The sequence below is a fragment of the Apteryx rowi genome, unplaced genomic scaffold (assembly GCF_003343035.1).
Source record: "Apteryx rowi isolate R43461 unplaced genomic scaffold, aptRow1 scaffold_7, whole genome shotgun sequence".
NCBI classification, from domain to species: domain Eukaryota; kingdom Metazoa; phylum Chordata; class Aves; order Apterygiformes; family Apterygidae; genus Apteryx; species Apteryx rowi.
The window spans coordinates 868,098-889,845 of record NW_020450982.1 but is presented as its reverse complement, the minus strand read 5'-3'; the positions used below and the strand labels follow the sequence as shown (position 1 = coordinate 889,845).

The following is a 21,748-nucleotide window of genomic DNA, read 5'->3' as shown; positions in this document are numbered from 1 at the left end:
CCATGCCGCGCCGCGTGTTCGTGGTGGGCGTTGGCATGACGCAGGTAGGGGGCTGCGTGCGGCGCCCCGCGCTCGGCCCGGTAGCCGGTGCCCGTTAGCCGGGGACCCTCCGCGTGAGGAAAGGGGCCTTTCTGCTCCCGGGGGGTGAAGCTGAAGGTGACTTCGGTAGTCGCCAGAGGAGTCAGGGGGAAAGAAGAGCTGAGAACTTGCTTATGTTGTTGCGTGGGAATTTCTCCTCAGGCCGTGATGGGGCGGGATGAAATAAGAGGTGAAACACCCCGTTCGGTTGGTGGGGCTGGGTTACAGAGTGCGGTTTGGGAAGCGATTAGACCTCGGCTTCAACTCACTCGTGACGCACTCGAGGGAGGAAGGTTAGTGTGGAGCAGACGGCTAAAGCTGGTCAAGCACCGGGTTGTGTATTAAGTATTTTATTAAGGAGTCTTCTAGGATTTTACCCTTTCTTTCTCGTTAACGTTAACAGTGTAACGTCTACTGAAAGTTTGTGCCTTCTCACGACAGCGATGCGTAATTCAGATGTGTCTAACTTGCCCCCTTCGCAGACCGTGCCTGTCATTTTCAGAAATAGATTATCGCAGCTGTGAGATTAGTGGGGTTGGAGAAGTTGTTAATACTCTTTTTCCCTCTCCAGGCCTTTCCCTGGCCTGAGGAATACCGTTAAAACAGGTCGCTCTTACAGAGTTGCACAATAATCAGTTCACTGGCCAATTTTTCACGTGACCTTCAGTATGAAAGTCCTCGGTCAATATTACCGAAAGGGAGGCACTAGGGAAAGTCCAGCCAAGTGGTATGAACGGCTGGAACTGGGGAGGCAGGCGCAAGGAGGCGTCAAACGCATTTTCATATGCTAACTGTGTCTTGTGTGCCGTGAATAGGAGTATAACGCATAGCAGAAGGGAAGTATTTATCAAGGCCCTAGCGATGTCATGATTTATAACAAATCGGTGAAGATGACAGTCGTTCTCTGTCCCATCCGCAGGCTTTGGAGAGGTTTGTTGTCCGTCCCCATACAAGTCATGGATCTTCTTTAAGACTGAGCAAAAATGGTTTTTGGTTTCTGTCTTTTTTTTTTTTTTAATTTGTGCTTGTTGTCTGTTTCTAGCACAGGCTCTAGCAGTAATACTTGGGAGTTGTGCAGATCCTTTAGATCAATGAAATTAAGTTGTTTGCATTGGTAAAGAGGGTGTAATGCTGACTGTTCACAACCCATTTCTAAGTTAAATATACAGCTTTTAAATAAACCAATTTGAGCAAAGGATACTGTATTCATTTTCTCTATTATGTGTTTTGTTTTTTTTTTTTGTCAGTTTGTAAAGCCTAATGAGAAGGACATTGATTATCCTGACCTGGTAAAGGAAGCAGGTAATTTAATAATAAAGAAGACATTTAGTTTTGATTCCTGACACTTATGCTAAATCTTACAGTTAATCTTTTTATTATACAAGTGAGGGAGCAACTATTGTTCAGTAAATAAATACACTTAAAAAGCAAATTAAAAACTGATAAAAATGAACAGTGCCACAAAGCCTATAACTGACCTTTTCAACTCACTGCTTTCCAGTGCTGAAGTCCAAAGGACAGCTTAAAATTGGACACTTAAAATAATTTTTTATCTGCATATAGTATTTAAACATACTGTCATTAGGACCAACAACCTTTGAGCATGAACGCAGAATTGATTGGATGAAATTTTCTGTTAAAGAAGCTTGCCCAGAGTTTGCAGAATTGTTCTTTCTGTGAGAGTTAGGATGCAGGACTATATTAACCATTCGCATGGTCTATTAAGAAATTCTTACAGCTTTGTTTTATTCTTTTGTGTAGATGCTGAATCATACGTACTAAATTAAGTTTACTTGTTATGGTTGTGAAAGCTGGTTTGTTTGTTTGTTTTTTAACTTTTTAAGGCCAGAAGGCTTTAGCTGATGCTGGCATTCCTTATTCAGCAGTGGAGCAGGCATGCGTGGGTTATGTGTATGGTAAGTAACATCATTTGCTTAGGATGTGACTTTGCAGATGTTTGTGTGGATAAAGTTAAATGTATGGGGATCTTATCGGTTTCAGGGGTCTTATGTAGGTTATTATACTTAATCACGTCAGTTGGTAGAACTGTTACTTAGGGTTTTTTTATTTTTTTTTTTTTAGTGAGCACAGATTTCTGCCTGTTAATCTATGGAGTTTACAGTACTAGCCCCTGGTATGGAAAGATTTCAAGAAAATTGTCTTGCAAATGTGTCTTTTATAAGTAGCTCTTTCAGCAAGATCAAGCAGTGCCTTTATGCAAGTGATGCAAAACTTACATGTTGTAATGTTTATGGCAATATATTTGAAATTAAAATTATAGCAGAGTTTTATTCATCTTTGTTGTATGTGCACTAGAAAGGGTAAGCTTGTTTACCCATTGCTCTTGAGTTGGAGACACTTGCTAAGAGGTATTTTTGGAATCAAATGTGTTCTGTGTCCTTGCACTTTCAGCCCAAGAGCATAGAAGATGTATCTGCTTGGACTCAACTCTAAGTGATAGCCGAGATCTACTGTGAGAGTTTCATGACTATTTTAATCCTATGCACATATGTGAAAACATAAACATGATTTAATGTATGGTCTAAGATTATAGAGAGTATATGCATCAGTGTGGCTCCAGGGTAATGCTTCCCAGGTGGTGTAAAGAAACCTGAGTGGTTCAGATACCTATGCAGTGCTGCCCTGCCCTCATTACTAGCTGGACTCTCAAACAGATTTCTAGCAGACACTCTCAGCAGAACTTTTATCTTGCCATCACTGCTTATTTTAGAGAGAGGAGACGGTGTTGAACCCTTTTCCATCAGTCCAGTTGATGGATTTCATTCCATTCCATTTCAAGGAGAGTTGTCCATTTATTTTCTTTGTGTTTCTCTATTAATGACTCTATTATGGTAACTGTAGTAGGATCAGTCTGCTGTGATATTTATAGCAGCTTCTAAACCACACTAATACCGTTGTGTCCCATACAGTTACCTTCCAATAATTCACCGTCTGGTGTCACAGAAGCAGGACACACTGCTGTTTTTTTAAAATATGATTTTCATCTTGTTCTTAAGGTTCTTGTACTGTGGATACTTTGAGATGTACTCAAGTTCACAGTTCAAAAGTTCAAGTTTACAGTTTAACCTGTAGTATTGCATATACGTGGTGGAATTTCTTCTTGCTAGCAAAGCTTGAGTATGTACCTTATTTTAATGTTATATCTCTGTGTAAAGGTGACTCAACCTGTGGACAACGGGCCATCTATCATGGTTTGGGTTTAACTGGCATTCCTATCATTAATGTTAACAACAACTGTGCCACTGGATCTACTGCTTTATTCATGGCCAGGCAATTGGTAGAAGGAGGTGAGTTATTTTGCTCTGGAACTGGTAAATATATATTCTTTATTTCTGTAACTGTAACTTGATGAGGAATGGGACTAGCAAACGTGTGTGTGAAAGAGTACTCTGAATTTTAAATGTCCTATCTTCACAGGCAGAATTGTGTTTTCTGCTTCATTCTACTGAAGAGGTTGTTCAGTGCTGTATGGACTGAGTTTTTTTTTTCCCCCTGCTTTTAAATACATTGTGAAAACTTAAAGTGTGTGTGTACACACACACACACACACACACACACACACACACACACACAAGACTTGAAAGAATAGGACTGTCATTGTAAACTTGAGCCTTATGTATGTGCCTAAGAGACTTAAGTCTGTGATTCATTAAGATGGTGTATATGGATGTAAACATCCTTTCCTGTGTCATAAGCTATATGAACCTAATCTGATAAGTAATAACCCCGTTTAGTTTTTCTGGAAGGTTTTTTGGAGGAATGTAGAATGAATTGCATTATAATATTGCAAGAAACTGGAATCTGCAGGATAGAAAGGAGAGAAGCAGCTGACTAAAAAGCTTGACTTTCTCTCTCCCTGTCCCCTTTCTCTCCCCCCCCTTCCTTTTTTTTAACTCAATGTTAACATAAGTGTTTGCCTAATTGATTTTTGGTGGGGAGGAGAGAACATCTTGTGACAGACTCTGCTTTGGATTGATAGCTGAGAGTTACCTTCTGTTTCTGGAGTTCCTTTGTGGATTTTGACACTTTCTTGCAATCAACTGCTGATGTTTCTGTCATGAAAACTATCTATAGTAAGGTTCTGTATGCTTATGCTAGTATTTGTGGCTGAGACATGAGTGCTTGGTTCTATAAGATAGTTGCTGTTAAGCTATAGAGAATTATTTTAAAAAAAAACCCTCAAACTCTCTGGTGATCTCTCAATATTTAATATCAATATTTTTATGTTAATACCATTCTCATCCCAATTTGACTCACTTTCAAAAATTAAGAAAGGAGGAAGAGTAGCTGGTAGGTGTTTATGTATATTTATTGTAATAAAATGTTTACTGGTACATAATGTCATTTATAATTAAATTGTTATTCAGATACCCACAAATTTTATTTTAAGATTTGGCAGATTGTGTTCTGGCACTTGGCTTTGAGAAGATGGCAAAGGGGTCCCTTGCTTTTAACGTAAGTGTCTAAAACATGTTGTACATTTCATTGTATTCCTAGATGAAATACACTTCTTTCTCTGATATATCTTCTCATAAATATTGATTGTTTTAGGATTTTATTGTGTTTTGATTCATGGAAACTTCTTGGGAGTTTTATCGTTCTGATTCCAGCTATGATTTGCAAATTTTGTATGGAATGTTTTAAATTACTCAGTTGACTATTTAGTATGCTTTCCTGAAAACTTAAGGGCTTCTGTAAACCTTTCTTTCTGTCTCTCCCATATTGTTTATTGGAGAACTGCAGGATTTTTTTTTTAATTTTTTTTTTTGCCTTATGGCAATCAGTATTACTTACTATATGTAATTCCAAATTTAATGATATATGCATAGGTTTGGGTGAGGAATCATAAATTTAACAACTGATAGGAATGGCTAAAAGTTGTCCTTAACGTGCTTTACAATATTTCATTTCAGGTTCATTGAAGATATAAAGTTAATACAATATTATTATTAGCTTGGAATAGTATTAAATGTAGGATTTTAAGCCAAGGTGGAAAAAACCCTTGAAGTCATCCTCTGAAAATAGTGACTGTGATAGAAATCGTATACCAGACGATTCTTATCACAAATCAGTGCAGTGATGATAATGCTAAATGTTTTATTTAACCTTTCTTTTAGTTGGGATGTTATAAATGCTTCAAAACGTTACTGAAGTGCAACATACTGTCCAGTGGAATTGTTTAAAAAAAATCAGAAAACCTCTATTTTGCTTGAAATCCATTGCATTTGTATAGGGATGTTGTTTAAAGAAAAAGAGATTATGGCTTGCTTTATAACCTGTTTTTCTTCTTTTTAGTTTTCAGACAGAACTAACCCAATTGACAAACACGTGGAATTAATGATAAATAAATATGGCTTAGCCAGTGCTCCAATAGCACCTCAGTTGTTCGCAAGTGCTGGCAAAGAACATATGGAGAAGTATGGTATTGTCAAAATATATTTTGTCATTGTCTTCTTTTAATGAAGTGATTGAAAAAAAGTTATGATTTTGTTTTTAAACATCAATGTCATTCATTGTCCTTCAAATACTACAACTGCAACATCTACAGCTAGCACTTAAGGGACGAGTTGTCTACAGAAAAGTTGATGGGGTGGAGGCAGACAAAACCAACAGGGAGACAAAATAAAGGCTGTGGTGCTAATGTGTCTAGCAGTATCATGTGTGCTTCCGCAGAGTCTGTGTTATGAGGTGGCTTAACTCCTTGTATTTTCCTTTTGCCTTAGGATGGGTAGCTAGGCTTGTGACCGAATTGTTTGACAATAGCTTTTGTGCTTAATTGATTCAATGTATACAGCTAGGGCTAATGCCACTGCTCTTTCTGACCCTCCTACCAGCCAAGAGAATTGTCTCCAAGGTAGTCTCTTTATTCTGCAGTATTCCAGCCTGTTGAGATCTTTTATTTCCGGTTAGTTTTAGACTAGTATATGGGAAAAAAACTAGAGGCAATGTTTAAGTGCAGCTGTTTTGTAGTGGATATGAAAATGAGTGTTCAAATTACAGTAATACCTCAAAATGTTTTTATTTTCTGCAAGTTTATGTTAGTGTTAAATGTCCAAGTAGGATGTTATGTTATCTAGAAATGAACCAATTTGTAGTGGTCTCTATCTAAATTATCTCTCAATATAATTTGTGGACCTCAGTTGAGTTCAAAAGAAAGCTTTGGTACAGTGAATCTCTTCTAAAGACGTTTGTGAAGGTCAAATTCTTGACTAATGCAGCATTTAAAATGCTATGTTAATGCTGTTTTGGATAACTGTAGGATCTCAACATAGCTTTCTTTTTCCTTCCAGGGACAAACCCAGAATACTTTGCAAAAATTGCATGGAAGAATCATAGCCATTCAACTAAGAATCCGTGAGTACAGTATTATACCTCCATATTGAACATATGGTGCTGTTATTAAATTCACATCAAAGTGAAAATTATTTATTAAAAAAAAAAAACTTTGCAGAGTGTATGTTTTATTAAGGAGTGAGAAAAAAATATATAATATATATATTGTGTGTGTATGTATGTATATGTATGTGTATATATATATAAATCCAGGATAAATTCTGATCCAATGCCTTGTACTCAGTAAAAACAACTATATAGTTGCCTGAGAGTGTGATGCTAGTATGAGTGCTGCTGAGGACTGTACTCAAACTGAGATGTGTATGTTTCTTTTAGGTATTCCCAGTTCCAAAAGGAATATACATTAGATGAAGTTCTGCATTCTCGCAAAATTTTTGATTTCTTGACTGTCTTACAGTGTTGGTAAGAAAAACAACATAGCCTTGTGAAAGATAAATCTTGAAATTAAAACAAACGTGGCCATACATCTATTTAAATAAAAGTTTGTTTGTGTCTAAATTAAGTTACAGATTATTTTAAATGCAACTTCTCATAAATTAAAAACAAATATGAATCTGTCTTGACCAAACACTATTTAGATACTTGTTAACAGTATAATATAGTAAACTGAAATATTTGTCCTATTTTTGCACTCTCAATGTCTTTCTGTGTCTTCTATCAATGTACATCTGTTGTTGTTAAGTATTATTTCTCCTCTTCAGCCTTTCCCACGTACTCTTGCAAGGCTTGCTGTTATAATGTTTTTAGCCAAGCAAGGGCTTTTGTTGTTGTTGTTGTTTTTTTAATAGAAAAACCTTAATGAAGCATTTCTATTGAAATGTCATGTTGTTCAAAAGTCTATTATAAATATTACTGAAATGGGCAACTTTAAAAGCTGAAAGAGTCCAGTGAGCACTGGTGGAATTTAGGTTCAGAGACATTTGCTAAACAAAGTTGTTGTTTGTTTGTTTGTTTTTTGGGGAGGGGGTTAAGGTAATTCTGTGGAAAATCAGCATTAATAATACAGAATGAGGAAATAATTATTTTCTTTCAATCAGTCCAACATCAAACGGTGCTGCAGCTGCAATTTTGGCTAGTGAAGAGTTTGTGAAAAGGCACAAGTTGCAGCCAAAAGCTGTGGAAATTCTAGCCCAGGTGATGACTACTGATTATCCAAGCACATTTGAAGAGAACAGTTGTTTGAAGATGGTAGGTTTACGGTTTTGTATTTCCTGATATTCCTCGGGGTGTGGGTTTTTGGTGGATGGTGGTGGTGGCGTGTCTTTTTTTTTGTTTGTTTTGTTTTTAATACCTGCCAGTCCTAATGATGCTGTAGGCATTTCCATGCCAGTAAGCACACAAATTGTACTTCATGATGAACATCAAAATACTGTGATTTGGGCAGGTGAAGAGGGCAGACAATACAGTGGCGCAGTAACACTAAGAAATCCTATTAATAGGCTAACAGAAATCTAATTTTTTTAACAAATTATTTAAATATCACTTTTTAAATATCATTTTAACCACTTGAACAGGAAGAAGTGTAATCTGTGTCATGTGAACCCATTTCTTAAATTTCTCTGTTATTATTATAAGAGTAACAGAACTTTAAAATCATTTTATTTATGTCTGTGTAATATTGAAGCTGAAATAATCTGTCAGTTATAGTCATGAGTATTAGCTTGATTAAGTAGAACCAAATAGTTTCTTTTGTCATGTTCTGTTTAGGTTACCAATGAAATTCTAGTGGAAAAAGGTAGCAAGACAGTTGAGGCAGAGTTTGAGGTTTGTTTCAAGGTCGTTGTCCAAGTCGCTCAAAGGAGCAATTTGGTTTGTCAGCAAGGTTGGAAAAAAATTAGAGGAAATGCCCCAAAAAAGGTTCCACATACCAACAGTGAAATTAAGTTCATTGTCTCTTTCTGCACAACTCATAGTGTATAAAAATTAAAGGCTATGATATTAGATACATTAAAATGCTACCTCCTACAGGTTATTTTCACTTACAGGATATATAGCAAGTACATTAAAAATTAGGTGTAGAAATTAAATCACTAGTTATGTTTCTTTCATGATGTTTTAACTTACGATTTTGTCTCGTTGCAGGTTGGCTATGATATGACTAAAAAAGCTGCTAAAAAATGCTTTGAAAAAGCAGGCTTAAAGCCTGAAGATGTTGATGTGATTGAACTCCATGATTGTTTCTCAGTTAATGAGTTCATTACCTATGAAGCCCTGGGACTCTGTCCAGAAGGTAATAGCATCAGTGAAGATTTTTGTTTTATTAAAATGTAAAATATAAAATATATCTTCTTATTTATTCATATAATTAGAACTTTTCCGAGTTCTCTGCTGAAAGATCTTCTATATTTGAAAGCCTTATTAGCAAACCTCATAAAAAAGGAAAATGCAAGTTACCACTGTAGTAACATAAATATAAGACGTGCAAACTATAGAACTGATGTAACAAAAGAAACCATTAATTTGCCTTCTACACTTATTTAGAAATCAGAGTAAAGTGTTGGACAATTACACAAAATCAGGTGGTTAGCATGTGCAGAAAGGGCTTTTTTAAGCAAATAGAGGAAGGAATTTAAAGACTCTTCATGCTTCTCAGCATTAAGCCATTTTTCAGGGATCACAGATAGAGGGCCTAACCAAATTGTATAACTTTGATATCGCTATTTAAAAAAAAAAATATCTTGAAATAACCGTATTTGAAAATGCAGAAAATTGTTGGCAAGTTGTGTACATGCCTGTGAAGTTAACTATATAACAAACTACAGTCAGTCTAAATTAGTGTAATTTCACTGAAGTGCATTTACAACAGGCTAAATGATAGTGGAATTCAGTTCTAGGGATGTAAGTCAAATCATTAAGCAATCCAGAAGTTTTTTACTTTAGAGGTGTTTGCTTGATTTCAAGTAAATAATCCGTTGCACTACTACTTCACTGTTTAATGTATTCAGACTCTAAACATATTCTTGCCTTGCGTAAATAATCATAATAATCATGACATAGCCTTTCTTTAATTTGTCCTTAAGTAATTTTGAGAAAATATCATACTTTTATCACTAGATGGTGTATTGTATTAGTTCTGAGCATCCATATGTAAACCAAGAAGCTTATGAACCTGCAGGAAAACTTTGTTGCATGTGTGTAGGTCTCCTCGTATTTGCCTTTGCTGAATGCTTGCTCTTTACTGCCTTCTTTGCTGTGTTTTTATGGTATCTACAGTAAAATGGAAAATGACTGCCATTATTCAAATACTCACGTGTAGCATTGTAGCTTCATTCCTTTCATTGAAGATACAGTAGAGTCCTAGCGATACCCCTATTTGACAAATAAATATCGTGTATGGTAAGTTGGTAACATTTAAGAGTGCAATTCTCATGCCCTTTCAGTGAGCCGGACCCCAGTGGTGTGACGCTTATCTTGAAGGATAGATTAATTAGACATAGGGACTAGTGGAATTGCATAAAATACACTGTGGATTTAGATGTGCAAGACTAACCAGGTATTTGCATTTAATGGGAGGACTCAGTGTTCTAAATACAGGAAATTTGGCAGATCTTTTTTGGACTTTGACATTAGTAAAGTAGGCTGAAGAAACTGGGATAAGAATAAGGGAGTAAGGGACTGGTGAGAGGGGAGAGCTGTCTGCTGAAAGGATAGGAACTAACAGATTGGCAAGTTAAGCACTTCTAAACATTAATCTTGGGAGTGATTTTATTTAATGTCTTAATGGCAAAAATAGTAGAAATATTATGATGTCTTACACTCCATCAGGAAGCGTTATTGCCAGTACAGGAAAGAATTAAAAGAAAGATGAAAAATTAGATGGAAAGAAAGACTAGAGTAGTACAAAACAAAAGACCATCCACTTGAGCACTAACAACAACTAACTTAAAATTTGAGCTCATCATTTGGATATAGTTAAAAGGAGGATGGTTATCTCACTGTAGTTATTAGGAGCGTTTGTAGCTTTCCTCTGAACTTCAGTAATGTGGAACAAAGCTTTGGGGTTTCATCTGAAATACTGTGTTCAACAAAGATACAGAATCTTGACTGGAGGAGAGAAGAGTCGCTGGTCAGAGGAACAGAGAGCTTGCTTCTACAGCTCAGCTTGATTAGACTAACAAGCATGATATATTTGCATTTCTAAAGAGATTTTAAGTTGGGGTAGAGGAGGAGAGCAAAGAGCTAAAGTTAGCGATCTAAAAGACAAATTTGCTATAAAACTTACAATCTGAAAACTGTGCATATTTTTTTGGCAACCAAAACCTATGAAACAAAATACGTAGAGGAGACCTTCCAGGACAGCATTGCAGTAGGAGCATTGGCCACTTCAAATTTGAACAAGATCTTTCTATGATGTAGTTGCCTTTGGTATTATGGGACGTAGCCCAAGAAATTCCTGCCAGGCCTATGCTATAGCCTAATTAATTACTGTGTAACACAAACAATTATATCTCGTGTTCCTTTAACTGAAAATTAGAGGGATTTTTAGTAGAAAGCAATTTAATCAAAATACAGGGGATTTTGTTCACCTTTGCAAATTAATATTTACCTAATGTGTTCTATGAATCCTGATGATGTCTAGAAGAATCTCTTCAAGTATTAGCTCTGCAGTATGTTGATGCTATTCTTGCAAGTAATATTTATTGGAGATTTCAAAGCAAAAATATATTAAGAGTGGTCGTAATTATGACTAACTTCTGTTAAAAACCATAATTATCATTGTAGTTTCATAATTAATGAAATGATGAACAGCATAATTGATTAAATCATAATACTATAGATTGATAAACCAGTTAATTAAAAAAAACTTTGATATCAAACAGTAGTCATTTTGCTTCTTTTCTACATATTACACTTTCTCAAGGAGTTTAAGCAAGTTTTGTTTATGTAGTTTGTCCAATTTCAATTTGCTCTTTCTAAAATCTGTGTTCTGACACTTCTTGAGTTTTGACTGACCTGAAATATTTGCAACATCTTTGGTTAGCAACAGAACTGAGAAATGATCTTTGTAACTTAATGGACACTTTCTTTTATAAATACTGTTTTATAGGAAGAGCATGTGACCTGATTGACAGAGGAGACAATACTTACGGAGGAAAATGGGTTATTAATCCTAGTGGTGGCTTGATTTCAAAGGGGCATCCACTTGGTGCTACAGGTAATGCAAAGATATTTTATTTAATTTAGCCATGCCAATTGGATATGAAATACAGTTCTTGAGCAGATGCTTCCCACTTTTTCTTTATTTATGTTAACGGGAGTGTGCATTTGTCTTTATGAAACAAATGAAGGCTTGGATTATAGGATTCATAAAATAGAAGGAAGCTCTGGAATTGATTCTCATTTCTGGCTAATGCAAGCATTGGGGCAGGCTGACAGGGTTGGTCAAACCAAAATACTTTGAGTGTAAATTTGATCCTTAGCACTAGTTTAATTTCAAGGTGCTGCTTTTTCTTTTATTATTTAAAAAAATGGCAAAACAGCTTAATATTTTTTTAATCACTGCTCAGAAGTGCAACTTCTGATGAATGTAGTTGCAATAACTATTTTCATATATATTTGTCCTTTATAATTCAATTTTTTTAGATCTTTACTGCATCTGAATAGCCTGTAGCTTTTTTAGCTGTAATAAAAGCTATTTCAGAGCCTGGGACTTCCAAATATTTATCTGATGTTTACATCACAAGTTCACTGTTAGTCACTGTTTCCCAGCAACGTAGGCTTTTCTTTTTTGTTTCTTTTTTGTTTTCTTTAAACTGCTACACTTTACTTCCAAAAGGGATGGCTCCAAAATGTGTTTGGATTTATGAGAATATTTCACCTTCCTTGTTTGGAAATTAGAAGTTGTCAGAAAGTTGGAGCAGAGGAAATCTTCTGAAACAATCTTACTCTAAATAGCTGTAAATGTCTAGATGATCTGTAGCTAATTTGGCAGGAAAAAAAAGTGTTCGAACTGACTTTGGAAGAATAGCATTCCATTTACATGAGAATGTGGGTATCTGTAACAGGATACAAGTATTGCTAGTTGTGTGTTAAATTTTTGTCAGGAGTGTGTTGAATTTTTGTCACTTGTACAATGATAAATGTAGAGGCAGTTAGTAGTATTCATGCTCCTCTCTATTTCAGTGGGATGGAGGGAAGAATCATTAAAATGCAGAAAATGGCATGTCTATGGACTATCTTAATTTCACTATAAAACATTCCTGAGGCTAGTTATATGCTAATCACAGGTCATATATGTCATCTTAAATTTCCAAACCATTCCAGGGCAAGATGCTCCACCATACACATGAGGTGGAGGAAATGTGTGTGGAAGCTGTTAAATCTCATATATAAGACTGGACTTATTTATAAGAGAACTTTTTACTCTTCCTCTTCACAACGTTTCACTGGGCAATGCATGAAATTCAGTGTGCAGACTGCTCCTCCCTCTTGCCCAAAGGCCTATGCAAGTGCCTGGGGAAGGGACAGGACGGGACGGGAAGGAGTTCTGCGGATGATGAGGGAAGAAGAAATGTGCCCACAGAGGAGCTGGATCATAATTGCAGAATAACTGATAGAAACTAACTGACTGGTAGAAAAATAACTGATAGAAGGAAGAGCAATCTTAAGCAATCTTAAAATCGGCTGTAATGAAAATGCATTCACATTCACTTTGGGCCTCCCAGCAAAAACTTTTCTAGATAACTGAGCTATCGTGAATTAACCTACTCAAATCATATTGCATGTGTTCATTTAGTATCTTACTAGGGAAGGGAGTTTATAGACTACACCTGTGGTATGTTCTTTATTGCCATTAACCAGCTAAACCTAGTAGTAGCTTCAGTCACAGCCATGGGGGTGTTTAGTGCAGGTTTTTTCCTCCCTTGCAGTATAACGCACGTGTCCTGCGCGCTCTGTGCTCGATTTTGCAGGCCTGGCGCAGTGCGCCGAACTCTGCTGGCAGCTGCGCGGCCTGGCCGGCGGGAGGCAGGTCCCGGGGGCGAAGGTCGCGCTGCAGCACAACCTGGGCCTCGGCGGCGCCGCCGTGGTGACCCTCTACGGCGCGGCCTTCCCCGGAGGCGCCAGGTGAGAGCGGGCGCCGCGGCCTCCGCGCCCCGCCGCGCGGGAGCGCTGCCCGAAGCAGCTCGCTTTCCCCCTGGGTCCCCTTGGAGCAGAAGCTGAGGCAGGGCCGGGCGCGGCGTTCACCTGCAGCCTGTGGGCTGCCCGCGGGAGCTTTCGCTGCGGGCCTAGTCCCGGTGGAAACGAGAATTGCTTTCATGTTCGCTGTGTTCCCACATCTTTCTGGTTCAGTACAAAAATGTCTTAATTAGGAGGGAAGAGCGGATGTAGAATTGTCACTGATCTCTTAAGATATATACATGGGGAAAAAAAAAGTGAAGTGCCAAGTTGCAGTAAAGCGCCGTGAAAGCTGCTGTATGGCCTTGCGCTTCAGAATGGTGCAGGAGAGTTAAAACTATTAAGGGCAAATACTTTAATGAAGTAACAGTGGACTTCTGTCAAATATTGGGGGCTTTTTGGGGGGGGGGGGTGGGAGGACACTGAACTGGAAACATGGACTAAAACCATAGTTTGTATCTGTATTTGTAAAAGAGCAATTGCTTTGAGTCATGGAAGTCCTCCACTTCAGTGGGAAGACAGTATCAGCAGTTTAGAGGTCAGCCTTCCTGACTGGAGTTCTTGTTTGAGATTTTGCCACCGACTTCCTTGAAGACAGTCTATTGCTTAGTAGAAATGTAGTAATTTCAAAATCTGTGTTGCAAAACGTATTGCCTACTTGTTTTGTTTACCAAGAGCAAGCTTAATCATGTTATATATTATTGATGATGATGTGGGTACAAAGAATTGTCAGATGATTTTGGTTATAAAATATTTATATAAGAATTTTTTAGCGCTATTTTTTTCCCTTCTGTGCAAGAAAGAAATCGCACTAAAAGCTAAAACTTGCTCAACAGTTGGAATTGTTGTAGTGCTGCAGGTACACAGGCCTATACGGAGATTATAACTTACACAGTGTCTTATTTCTGATAACTCTTACTGCATGCTGTTTATAAGTTTTTTGAAAAGAACAAAATATCCCATTTTTGGCTTGCATAATTTCCTGTCTCCTAAGAGAAGGAAAAATACCATGTTAAAAAACAAATAACCAAAACCCCCCAAAACAGAACAGGCGCTATGAAAGGGAATTATTGTTTCCAGAGGCTTGTATTAAAAAAAAAGAAAAAAGTTATCTGTGGGAATACAGCTGTCCACTGTTTTTGCTGCTAAAACTATTGCTGTTTTTGTGAAGAAATTGTTTCCAACTTTTTTTTTTTTATATAATATGATTCTAAGTGCTTGTTAGAATCCAGGCATGAGAACATCCAATCCAGGCTAGAGAACTTGCCTTTGCAATTGTAGCATACTTCAGAACGATATAGGAAAACAGTGCTGTGAAGTCATCTTGTAATCTGCTATATTTCTATGCTAGGATGGACAGGAATTGGGAGAAATACTGAAATTTTTTAGTACACCAGTACACCGTTTCAGGAGAGACTTTGCTAGTATACACTCTCCTTTGTTTTCACTTTCAATCTTGTTTACAAAGATTGAGCTTCTCCTTGTGTTGTTTATGTTTTGATTTTTAAAGCTTGATGCCAGAATTTTATATTTGCTCTAAAAACATGTGGATGGTAAAATTATCATGTGGTAAACTTCCAGAAATAAATATTCCTCTCCCAACTCCTATTTCTAATGTGCATTTTAGCTAAACTCCTACAGTTCCTGGGAGATTATGGTATACTCTGTGGAAGAGGTAATGAGAGCAGCAGTTTAACTTAGAGGGGCTGCACAGTAATTTTTTGTAGTAGAGTGTCAGAATTTATAATCCAGTCTCTTCCTCAATCTGCCAGAGGTTTGGCTATATGGTAGGATATGTCTGACAGAGGAAAATCCTGTGTTTTCATTGATTCTTCATATGCTTACAAAACTTGTCAGTGGGCATTGGTCTACGTTCCTAAATCTGGGGGGAAAACACTTTTATAGGTAATATACTATTTTGTAGGTAATATACTGTTTTTTTTCCATTGCTTTGAGCTCTGTCTTTAAAAAGCCTGTAATTTTACAGACTAGGAAATATGTTGTTATATATTTGTGTACCATTAATGTTGAGATACTGAAAGTAGCGCCTTCCTTCCTGTTAGAAAAAACTTTACATTTACAGATAACACTTCTCCTAAAGACGTTAACCCTAATTTACCAAAGCTGACTTGACCTTCATTGCTATAGAAAATTTTTTAAATTCTGTCTCAGGTGCATCTCAAAGCATAGAAATCTTAGCAGTACCCATTTTGTAATATGGGAGGCTTAAAACCCCTTATTTCTCTCTAAGGCTTTGTGCGCGGAAGACACCTGACATGAGTTGTGCTAATGTGTATCAGACTTTGGAAGGAAGCAGTTCAGCTAATCTGTTCAAGACACAGCTGATGTAATTGAATGATTTGTTTATTGCGTAATTGGGGGAAAGGTGGTGGAATTTCATGTTTATGAAGATCTTTCGTAAGTTTTTTTTTTTTTTTTTTTTTTAATTCTGCATTGCATCGCTGGAGATTCAGATCTAGCTTGTAATCAATGGCTTCAGTAATACTTGCCATGAATATAGATCAAGGTAAACGGCAGCAGGACTTGATTGATTTTTTTTTTTTTTTTTTTTTTGGACAACGGTTCTGCTTTTTGTTGGCACCTTGCGCTTCTGCAGTTTTGCATCCTGTTAGTGCAGCCTTGGTTTACTAGCAAAGTTGATGCGTCTTCTTCAAATGACGCAGCGTCTACTATTGCTCCCCTAGCAAGAATCTGCAGGGATGCTTCACTGCTAGCACGACACAAAGCAGTTCTAGTAACAGGTCTGAAGTGATGCTGTCACTTCAACAGCATCACACCCAATCTCAGTTTTGAACTGTGCTGCCACAAGATGATAGTAATTATAAACCTGTCTTTCCTGCTGCTCGAATTGCCTCTCCGTTGGACGTCTCTCTCTGTACTTGCTTCGTTCTGGGTGCCTGTCAGGCCACGCAGGGTGGAGTACTTCTCCAGAAAATCTGGAGAAATCTGCAAAAACAAAATAATTCGCTTTTAATGTAGCCAGTTTGTCTTTAAAATATACTCAGCAAAATAAAATAAATTAAAGTTTTAATCAGCTAACCCATAGCTTCAAATGTCAGTTTGTATTTCAAATGAGACTTTCAAAGCAAGTCTAAAAATATTAAGTTATGGTCTTTTGGAAAAAAAAAGACTTCTAGCTTGAGAGTTGTCTTTTTCTAGATAGTTGCTGTAATGGCAGAATGAGTCTTACTGTCCTCTACTACAGAGGCTAGCAATTATTTTGAAGTTGTTAAGCAGGACGGTGGAAGTAGGGACCATTTCTGGAAACAGGAGAACTAAACTTCTGGCACCATTTTATAAGGGACTTAGTTTTGTCAAAACAAGGTAGTACTCTGAGATGGTACGTGTGCTGCTTTTCTCTTTGCATGCACAGTGTGGCAATAATTTTTGCCTATTTTTTCTTAATAAGATTAATGGTTTACCCTTGCTGTAAAATCAGTTTCCTGCCCACACATGCAAAAACATCTAGGTACTTGAAGTGCTTTTAACTCGGGCTGTCTAGCCCGTCAGGGAGTATGCTTCACTTATATCCAAGTGTTCTATGCTGTTGAAGTGTTTCAGTTTGGTTGGCCTATTCAAGATAGTCTGAAGATGCTGAAAACACAATTAAAATAAATAAATGACAATAAAATAAAATAAATGAATGGCATTTTCATTCCAGCGACCGCCGTGTTGTGGCTATGCCTCTCAGCGCAGCTGTTGATGGATTTAAGTCACATCTGGTCTTCAAAGAGATTGAAAAGAAGCTCCAAGAGGTAGTTGACTATTTGTTTTACCTATAACAGGGGATTTTAATTTGTGACAGAACATATGCCAAACCTGAAGGGAATATTATAGCATCAATCACTTTGTCAGTACTGCTCATTGAAACAAGTGTTACAGCTTTGAATTTCACTGTGTTGCAAATCTTACGCTGTTTATTCTGTGACTTTTCAGACAGTTCCTGCCTATGTACGGTAAAGGCAAGCCGAGATTGCGTGTGAGGAGCTTGCTAGTTAACACCAGGAATTTTTACTTTGTGTTGCTGCTTGCTTTGTCACTGTGGTAAAAGAAGAAATTACGTTTTGTCAGACTTACAGCAAGACAGACAGTTAAGCCAGATGTAATTCTCTTACTTGATAGTTTAGTAGAGACAGATAGCAGTACATTTTTTTGGTTATTTAGATGAAGCCTACTAGAGGGAAATGAATCTCTCTTGATTAGTAGAAAGGGTGAAGGTTTTCTATTGCCTTCTGTTTAATTCAAACTATTTTAAAATTATTTTGAAGGAAATGAATAATTTGTATATTGCTTGGTCATTACAGGAAGGAGAGCACTTTGTAAAGAAAATAGGTGGTATCTTTGCCTTCAAAGTAAAAGATGGTCCTGATGGGAAAGAAGCAACCTGGATAGTAGATGTGAAAAATGGAAAAGGGTCTGTGGCTGTTAATTCAGGTCAGTGCTAATTTATTATGTCATTGCAAGAAACACACAAAGTGAACGAAAAGAATATCAATTCATATTCTGTTCAAACTATAGTGACCTTGAGCAAAAGAGGGGTAGAACTACCTTTCTCATTACTGACAGTTTCAATCCATGATGTTTAGAACAAAGATTTAAACGTATTCTACTCTGAAGTCTGTCTAGATATTTGTGTATTTTCCTAGAGGCTCCAGTCAAATGTTGCCTGGTAGTGTCATGAGACTCCTGCAGGAACCAAAATACCAAAAAAATGTTATCAGTAGTTTGTAGCCCTTCCTTCAGTTGCTTGTTGGAGACACTGGTAGCTGGTGCATCTAATCAGTTACTTCTCCTTTGCAGCTAGTTAAACAGTGAGACTGACTGACCTAAATACTGTACTAGCTGACATAGAGGTCAAGTTCCATTTTAAAAAAAGGCAGGGTGGTGGTGGGGAACCCTCCCCAAAATTTTGGAAACAAAGGATTTGAACCCTTGTCATGAAAGTGTCTTGTCCAGTATCTGAAGTAATGCATCCCATTAACATAAATAAAAAGCCAAAGACAGCTCTCTCCTCAGAATCTCGTTATTTCTATGAACCTGCATCATGAAGTTTTCAATTGAAAACATTACAGGCGATTTGATGTGGAATTCATTGATCTAAGGTATTACAGAAAGAAAAGTACTGTGTTCTGTTGTATGGACAGCCTTTTATCACAAACTGAAGTTTATTAATAAGATGAGTGCGGGAGAAGGTGTGTGCAGTTTTTAGCCCTTTAGTATATACATTAATGTATGAGAACTTATTAAAATATCTTTTCAGCTCTTTTCTGGTAAAGGAGATCCAAAAAACTTCTGGATTTGAATTAATACGAATGAGAACTTTCAGGACGCACATATTTTTCCCGTACAAATAAAGGGCAGGAAATGCCTGAAATTTCAGTGATAAATATCTTCAGGAAGTTTCATGGGGGAGAACATGTTTATCATGAGTTAATACTAGGAAATTTAAGCTTAATAAAACTTAAGATGGTTGTGAACCTTTGCAGTTAGCATTCTATCTAATTATAAGTGGGGTTTTTTTGGTTGGTTTGTTTTTTTTTAAGCTAATAATTTTCCTTAGCACCTTTCAGAAAGATCCAACTGTTTTCAGTGTTGGGATGGTCTGTGCTACAAGGTGGCACAGATCACTGTTGGCTATTGGAGAACCTTTTGCTGGTACTTTATAATGGTCCTTATTTGCAAGTACTTTAGATACCACTGCACTAACCTGTAGTATCAGGAGCTTCTTTAGGGAGTTGCAGCTTGTATTACTGTTTAATCTCTGTTTGAATCTTTATGCTCACTCTGCCTTACAGATAAGAAAGCTGATTGCACAATTACAATGGCTGATGCTGATTTGTTAGCTCTGATGACTGGCAAAATGAATCCTCAGACAGTAAGTATAGCAAAGATGAAATGGTCATAGGAGTTTCTTAGGGGAAAGAAGTGTTTCCAGGGGATAATGTGACTTAAAGGAGGAATATTTGCCCTTTGTTAGAAGAAATGAGTGTTAGGAGAAATTTTGATACTGGGAAGTGGAAATTGAGGTAGACATCCATGGAACACTTGAGTTTTTTTTTTTTTTTATTCCTCAGTGTGCTAAAAGCATCCAGACCATACAAGTAGACCTGATCTCTAAGTTAACTTTAAGTTATTATTGCATATTTGAGTTTGGAATGCTATAATATTCTTCTAGGTTTTTGGTGAGGTAATCACATGGTAATTAAAGAATATCCACAAACTAAGAAGTGTTCTGTTCTTAACTATCATATCTAGCAGAAGCTGATAGGTTAAAATGTTTTTGTTTATATGTTATATGTTTATAGTTAGACTGTTTTAGTTTATATGAAGGAAATTCAGAAGCAATTAAAATTTTATATCTAAAACTTAAATATTTTAGTGCATGCAGTTCATGTTTTTACAAGATCATGAGGGAAAAAACACAACATCCTTAACATGTGTGCTTGCAAACTAGACTTGTAAAACTGAATTCAGCAGTAACAGCAACAGTTGTTGTGGGGCAAGAGGGAGCAAGGAGTTTTAGAAATCAGTCGTGGCATCCGCTATCTCCCTAATACACTACTGCTTTATAACTGTCAACTGAGGTAGTGAACTTTGTTTTATGGACTGTCATCACTGAAACACTGGGTATTCTGTCCTGCTTCGTGTACAAATACATCATTATGATAAGGCAAGAAACATGATACCAAATGTATTTTGTTTAGCTATCACAAATACACTAAGTATAAATGTACAGCTTTCTAAGGTTACTGTGCTGCCCTTTAGTGTCAGAAAATACATTTGTTGATGCATGCAAGGTGTCTGCTAGGAACTGTTGGAATTATAAGAGTGCAGGCTAGGACCTGAGTGTATGTAATAGCCCATTAGCTTGTGGAAGAGTCTTAAAATCTAAAGGTATGGTTTTGGATTTTTTTTTTCTTCTTCCTAGTTTTCATGCTCGAGTATGCCTGTAAGTTTTGTGGAAGTGATGTACTGCAATGAAATTAGAATATCTATCACAGTCTTAAAGTATTCAGAGTTGAAAATAGCATGGTGGAATAAAATATTTTGGTTCTCTTCCAGTCAAAAGTTTTGGGAGGGGTGTGCATCTGGGGAAGTGTGGTATACTGCATTTCACACAATCTTTCTTCTTTTTAGGCTTTCTTTCAAGGAAAATTGAAGGTTTCTGGGAACATGGGCATGGCAATGAAACTTCAGAATCTACAACTTCAGCCAGGCAAAGCTAAACTTTGAGATCATTACACTAAACAGTCAGTTCTTGGTATTTTTGACAAAAGGTTAGAATGAAACTAGACATTGGCAATAATATGGCACAGGTTGGACTTAATTGGACCTGTCTCACCTAAATCCTGTGGTTAAGAGACCTTAATACTCTTATGGAATTCCATCCATTTATGGCAAAGATTTTTAGGCTAAGCTTGAGGCACTAACTCTTACAAATGATATATGGTGGGTATTATGTAAACAAAATTTCTGTTTTAACCAATATGAAATTTTTATAAAACTTAGAAAAGATGAATGAGGCTGCTTACTGTTTTACAAGTTAGTTGGGAAGACAGTGGGGAAGATTATAAATTGACATGTGAATTAAATTAGTTGCATTTTTTTTAAAAACCCATAATAGCAGGTCATGGCTTTCAGACATCCATTCTAACAAATTTGCTGCTGCTTAAATTAAAATGGTCTTATAAGTGGGATCACTAACAACATTTTTTTTAAAATAGGTTTTAGGGAATTTGCTATAAAATACTTTTCTTATTACCACTTTGGAATTAAAAAAATAAATGAAAGCATCCAGAAGTAAGTTGGAACTCGAACATTGCTTTGAGATGTACAGGATTTAATAATACTTTACCTTCAAGAAACATGAGGTTCCCCAGGAGAGCAGGAAGGGAGACTAACCAACACTTACCTGTGTTCTCCTAAGCAGTTCTGGAGTTGATCATTATGAAATTCTTATCAGTAATGTAAAAACTTTAACTTCTGCTTTGGGAAAATGTATTCTGGTTGGATGTTTAATACATAATTAAATATACATTTCCTGTTCTTCTGTGCGTCTCTTTTCCTTGGATTTGTAAATACTGATTTCAAATTCATGCATTGAGTTGATTATCACTAAGAGCTCTCACAGTCATTCATTTTCTACACCTCAGTCACT

The 21,748-nt window shown here is 36.8% G+C and overlaps 1 protein-coding gene across 5 annotated transcripts; it reads left to right on the top strand.

The window, feature by feature from the left end:
- The first annotated feature begins 2 nt into the window (after window positions 1–2).
- On the top strand, window positions 3–21,637 carry SCP2 (sterol carrier protein 2). Of its 5 annotated transcripts, XM_026086799.1 has the most exons (17): window positions 7–44; window positions 1,326–1,380; window positions 1,923–1,994; window positions 3,255–3,386; window positions 4,490–4,554; window positions 5,395–5,521; window positions 6,390–6,453; window positions 6,769–6,855; window positions 7,491–7,641; window positions 8,536–8,683; window positions 11,501–11,608; window positions 13,365–13,518; window positions 15,821–15,916; window positions 17,252–17,345; window positions 17,895–18,024; window positions 19,386–19,465; window positions 20,728–21,637. In XM_026086799.1, the coding sequence occupies exons 1-17, from the start codon at window positions 36–38 to the stop codon at window positions 20,821–20,823; spliced, it is 1,668 nt and encodes a 555-aa protein (XP_025942584.1). In that variant the 5' UTR covers window positions 7–35; the 3' UTR covers window positions 20,824–21,637. The 5 variants fall into 5 exon arrangements, with proteins under 5 accessions (XP_025942585.1, XP_025942584.1, XP_025942586.1 ...); XM_026086800.1 differs by lacking the exon at window positions 15,821–15,916 and having other exon boundaries at window positions 3–44; XM_026086801.1 differs by lacking the exons at window positions 7–44; window positions 1,326–1,380 and adding an exon at window positions 2,161–2,212 and having other exon boundaries at window positions 1,933–1,994.
- The last annotated feature ends 111 nt before the right edge of the window (window positions 21,638–21,748 follow it).

Bases quoted from the DNA above. Each gene is read 5' to 3' on its own strand.
- SCP2 (XM_026086799.1), top strand. The intron at 5,522-6,389 runs GTATTGTCAAAA...TTTTCCTTCCAG, and splicing joins AGAACATATGGAGAAGTATG to GGACAAACCCAGAATACTTT. The intron at 18,025-19,385 runs GTCAGTGCTAAT...TCTGCCTTACAG, and splicing joins GTCTGTGGCTGTTAATTCAG to ATAAGAAAGCTGATTGCACA.